Consider the following 6,067-nt stretch of genomic DNA (forward strand, 5'->3'; position numbering starts at 1 on the left):
CAGGACACCAGCTAAAAGAGTCAAAGTAAAGCAACACATAAACTAATGTGAGTAATATACATTGCAAACTACATCTTTGATTCTTTTTATGTAATGTATTGACACAATTGTAATGTTTGTTTCCAAAATATCTTCATCTGGTGCAACATACACCAACTTAAATGAAAAGTGCCTTCTTAATTATCCTGTAATTGACTTTCACATTAAAATCTGCTTTCTTGACAAACGTTTGGATTACAAAAAGGTCTTTATAAAAAGATATCAAAACCAAGATAAGAGAGGAACTTTGAAAAGAGAAATAGAATAAAAACATTAAATGATTTACAATAAGGTAACAAAACATGCAAAGAAATAACATAAAAGTAACTTGGGTAAAGGCGTGAATTAACCCTCCTGTTGTCTTCGGGTCAAATCTGACCGATTTACTACTTTCATCAATCATAACTTTTTAGTTTTACATTCGATTGCATTAAGGCTTTATGATATCCTTCACAGTAGATATTTGAACATACAAAATTGCTGATCACCACTTTCATTGAATTTTGGATGATTTAGTCAACTTTGTAACACCCATGGTGTTCCCGGTCAAAAATGACCGCCATAAAGAAAAGGAATCAGTAACCATCCGGATCAGATAAAAAAAACACACACACGCACGCACACACGCACACCTGGCACACAAACACACACACACAGAACACAAACACACACACACAGAACAATTTGATACAATTCCCGCTCTTATGTGCCCATCCCCCCACATGTGTTCAGTGTCTATTCTTTGTATATTTACTGCAGTTTTTCCTGTATACCAGTAGTCTGATACAATATTTACAGTTTGAAAGGGTGTTACATGAAATTTGGTGATGATAAATGGTTTTTGTGTTAATGTAATAACAGTTAAAACAGGACCGCAAACACCCAAATAAGGGGAGGGGGGGGGACGAACACAACAGGAGGGTTAATACCTTCACATCATGCAAAAAGGTTGTGTGGTTGTTACAGGAAAAGGACTTGGTGGTGTGTGTTATAGAGCAAAACAGGACACACACTATAACCTGTGACATTGTGTATTCAGGCAGGGCAACCGGGCAGAGACTGTCATGTTCATCTTCGTGATTCTGGGGCTGCTGGTCTGCACTGAGGCACAAGGTAAAAACCTGTCTGATCAAATGTTAACAGATGCAACAATAGACGTCTTTAGTGTGCTAAATGCAAGTAGTACCATAAAGTTATTTCAGATTTCTATCTTGCGATAAGTGATATATGTAAGTGAGAAATAGCCTTCCTTTGTTCTAATGATCTATCAACTAACCATAACTCCATGAATTGGGACGAATAAAAGCCACAGTAAAGCAATCGTATTTCAATTAAATTCATCTACTTTGTTAAGAAGATACACAAGTAAACATAAACAGTTTTACACTTAAAACTGTTTTATTACAAAAATGTAAAAATAACCAGCATCCCTGTGATCTTAGAGTTTTGTAAAGTTAGTTAATGTGTATAAAAAAAAATAGTTTACATTAATTCATCTTCCAATTCTTAAAAAATAGCCTTTTTTAGGGGAAATTATGAAGCAAACTAAAGAATTGTTCACATTTCTAAGAATTAAAAGCCAAAACTTTTCAATAAAACAATTTAAAAATAAGCTTGAAGAAAAATAAAATATTTTCAGGAAATAACATAAAACCATCGAACTGAACTAGGCGTTTTTATAATGTGAATTATTTTGAGCTTTATTGGTGTGTGGGTGAGAGTAGGGACATGAAGGACGTGGAAGAAAGTACCATGTTTTTCAGAGGAGACAGTGTAAAAACTTGAAAAGATATACATTTTTCTGTGATATCCTCGGGGCTGAGTTTCCCCATACCAGGACAAATTGTGTCAAGAGTTATTAGTGCGAATGCTGTGCCACGGCATTCCACTATATTTATTCGATTTTTTCTTTATTAGTGCGAATGCTGTGCCACAGCATTCCACTATAGTACTTAAATTCTTTATTCTTCCCCTTATTAGTGCGAATGCTGTGCCACAGCATTCCACTATAGTACTTCAATTCTTTATTAGTGCGAATGCTGTGCCACAGCATTCCACTATAGTACTTCAAATCTTTATTTTTTCCACTTATTTCAGCCAATACTTTGGCTCTCCATAACTTCAGCTTATTTTCAGCTACAGAAACCATTCAAATATTAAACTATTCAGCCTGTTCAGGAATCGATGGGAAACCTTCACATTTAAAAAAATATTTTATACTTTTTTAAATATTCAGCTTTTTAAACTCTTTTTTTTAACATTGAAGTCAATGGGAGATGCCTTCAAATCCTCTTTTCCTACACTTTGCGCCAAATGCTTCTCCTTCCACATAACTTCAGCTAGACACTTCATTCCAACTTTCAAATGATCACAACACCTTCAGCTATAAAACTTGTTATTCAGATTCTTCATATCTTTTACACTTCTTGAGATATTTAACTTAGTTTGGAGCTTGGTAAAGAGGCTTTCTTCAGATTTTAACATTAGTGTAGATGGAGCAGCTCGTTAAGTCTAGAGTGCTTTGATCTCAAAACAGAGTGGAAGAGTGCTTAAAATTCTCCCAAATGTTTTAAACCTGCCATAATTCCCAAACCCTACACTCCTCAGACATCATTTTCATGAAAAACGTAGGAAAACCTCTCCTAGGTTGGAAAATAAAAAAAATTAAGAAAAAATATTAAACAAAATGCCTCTTGAGGGCATGAAGTGACAAAAAGTTCAGCTAGCTCCCAATTGATTCCCATGTTAAATCTTTCCGGAACTTTCCTCAGAACAGAGAGAAGTACACTTTAGACCAGGGCTCTCCAACACGTCGATCGCGAGCTACCGGTAGCTCGCGGGCAGCTTTTCAGTAGCTCGCCGCTCGATTATCGATGATAGCGTATGGTTGCTTATTGATTTTTCGGCCGCGGGTGGACAATAAAGTTTTTTTATTTTAGAATTTTTTCTGTCACACGAATATCAAATGGTCGGTGACGCAGAGATCAAGGAACAGACGTGACAGCACCACAGCGACAACACACACGGAGCAGTCTGCTTTCTCCACCAGCACCAGTCCAGAACCAACAGCAGAATGACCCGCTCTGAATCAGGCCCTGTCGCTGCGGCTCAGAGACACACAGGGAGGGATTTGTGTTTTTTGAAAAACACTCGTTATCGTCATGTCAAGTTTTTGGTGGATGTAATCAAGTCTTGGATTGCAGAGTATGAATGTCCTCTTGCTATTTTCAGTTGATAAATACTTGTGTAAAGTTTGTGAAGGCAGGAGGAAAGCTTCCGCGATCACCGTCTCCTCTGTTCCTCCAAACCCCGCCCCCTCCTTGAAAATAATGAGTGACAGGCTGATAGTGACCCGATAGAAACTTTATTATTCACTTAATCACTGATTGAGATATGATGAAGCTAACTTAATCTCATACATTCATGGGATTTATGTAACAGTAAGACAGAGAATGTAAGTGTGCACCCACATGCACTATTTTTTTTTTTTTTTTAAATACTCCTGTTGTCTGCTGTGTTCAGACTCAAGTCCTGTGTGTGATGCCACATTCAAGACATTCAGTGTCTTTTTTTTTAACAGAAGACCGTTGCTAGAAGCTGCAGCTAGACTGCAGAAGTATTCGTTTTTTGTTTTTGAGGATGGAACCATTTTCACACACAGATATAGGGAGGCTAGACCTATACAATTGATTTATTATGGTTTATAATTTAATGTCAAGACGAAGAAGAAGAAGAAAAAGATGGCTGAACAACTGTTCAGTGTCAATCCTGTGGAGATCTCCAAAATAATGTTCAGCTTAAGTCTCAGCAAAACTCACAACATTTCTGGAGCCTTGTAGACCCAGAAAACTATAGAACATTCACCAAGCAGCACTGAAAATGTCTGCTTTATTTGGTTCTGTTCTACATACCTTTGTGAAGCAGCTTTTTCTGACATGAATGTCATGAAATCTAAATACAGAACAATACTGACTGATGAACATTTAAATGACTCTATTAGAGTGAACCTAAGTGGGTCCAGCATACACCTGTATGGTGGACTCCATGCAGTGCCATTCATCTCACTAACAAAAGAGTGACATGCTTGTAAGGTGGTGATTAAGGACATTTATGTGAATGTTCAGTGATGTACTTATTATGTGGGCCATAATAATATGTGAGAAATCTTCGTTTTCTTGGACCTTGATGTGAAGTTAAGATTTGTGATAAGCTTTAGTTATTGCAATTTCACACGTGTACAAAAGTATAGCTTAATTCAACTGATGAGGGCTATGTGAATAAATGTAAGCGATGTGATGCAAGTAGCTCTTGGCCACTTTCATTTTTTGAAAGTAGCTCTCAGATGAAGAAAGGTTGGAGACCCCTGCTTTAGACAAACTGCGCCCATCTCCACATTTTACACACAAAACCAAAAAAAACAACATATGTTCATTGGGGTTCCCTGATGCTCACGGTCTGGTAATTTTTTGATAGGAGCCATAGTTTTTGAACAGGTGGCAAAATTGTCAGATATAATCCTCAATGCATTCTTAATGGGACTCATGCGGCTTTCACACCAGCGCTTTTCCCTTTCTAGCTCCTAGCGAGAGCTTTTCTGGTTCAGCTCCGGTTTCCCTTTTCAGCTCCCGCTCTGTTCACACCGCCCAGAGCTGCCGCTGCTGCGTCATGACGTCACAGTTTACGTCGCTGATATTCTCCCACAACAACAACGGGCCGGGGACTGCGTCGGGTCGATGATCGTGTTGCTTTTAATCATACGAAGCCAGATTAAATTAAATAACGACTTCTCCAACCTTATACTTTTCTCCAGAGTGCCGTGGTTCATTGTTTATTAATGTGTTTCAGCGGCATTTACCGACCGCTGCAGTGCTGGCTGCTCCACGGGAGTTTATTCTCCCGTTAGCTCCGGGTTAGCTCACACGGCTCTAAAGTATTCACTGTCTGACTGTCACACAAGCAGCTGATACATATCCCCAGTTCCCCTTAAGTGAATGTGTGTCAGTCTGAATTGACGCTGTTTAGCATCACAACGCTGTTATGAAAGTTTCTCTGGTATAACATGGGTGATGTTAGCATAGCAACCGAAGCTAAACTGACTACTTGGTAAGCCGTTTTCTACAAGCACATTTTACCGGCGTATTTTTCATTATGATTCTACTTGTGATAGTCGGACATGACAACCTGTACAGCCCATGTATTAATTCCATCCGATAGCTGCTATAATAACAAACAAAACGTCTGCCTGCTCTCCACAATGATCAATAACAGCGAACGGATGGTCAAAGTAAGGTTTCCTGCACGCCTCGACGTAAGAGAGACGTAAGCGACGCCGCGTCATAGCTCCGAAGCTCTTGCCTCTGGACCGACCATTTTTTGGAGCTGGAAGTGAACCGCTTTCCGGAGCTATGACGCGCCGCCGCTGCGGTGTGAACAGGAAAAACCGGCGCTTTTCCAGCTCCAGCTCCGAGCAGGAGCTGGAAAAGCGCCGGTGTGAAAGGGGCATCAGTGCTGCAGTTGGTAAATCGTCATAAGTCGTCACCATGGTAACCTTTCATCTCTGGGTTTACATTCATTCACTACTACTTACATTTAATATCTTTATTTAACTCCTTCAGCCTAATTTCAGCTGCAGGAACCATTCAAATATCAAACTATTCAGCCTTTTCAGCACATGATGGGGAAACTTTCAACTTTTTCAAAATATGTTATACTTTTTAAAACATTCAGCTTTTTAAAGTCTTTTTTTTAACATGGAAGTCATTTGAGCTGTAACAATTCACACACACTCTCTCTCTCTCTCTCTCTCTCTCACACAGACAGACACATTCTCACATTCTCTCTCTCTCTCACAGACAGACAGACACATTCTCACATTCTCTCGCTCCTCCTCATTCCTTCATCTCTCCGCTCAATTCTCCTCCTCGTCTCACTCTCTCTCTGCTACACCAGACAGTGACCAGAGCATACAGACAGACAACGACAATACAGACAGTACAGACAGACAGACAGACAGCCAGACAGACAGACA

At 39.3% G+C, this 6,067-nt stretch overlaps 1 protein-coding gene across 1 annotated transcript in view; it reads left to right on the forward strand.

Moving 5' to 3' along the window:
- LOC117500290 overlaps nt 1-6,067 on the forward strand; it is a 10,345-nt gene continuing 4,278 nt past the window's right edge. The window contains exons 1-2 of the mRNA XM_034153103.1: nt 1-47; nt 1,079-1,152. Coding sequence (XP_034008994.1) covers nt 46-47; nt 1,079-1,152 — 76 coding nt within the window. The 5' untranslated portion in view covers nt 1-45. The remainder of the gene's footprint in view (nt 48-1,078; nt 1,153-6,067) is intronic.

This window comes from Trematomus bernacchii, unplaced genomic scaffold (genome assembly GCF_902827165.1).
Source record: "Trematomus bernacchii unplaced genomic scaffold, fTreBer1.1, whole genome shotgun sequence".
Taxonomy (NCBI): Eukaryota; Metazoa; Chordata; class Actinopteri; order Perciformes; family Nototheniidae; genus Trematomus; species Trematomus bernacchii.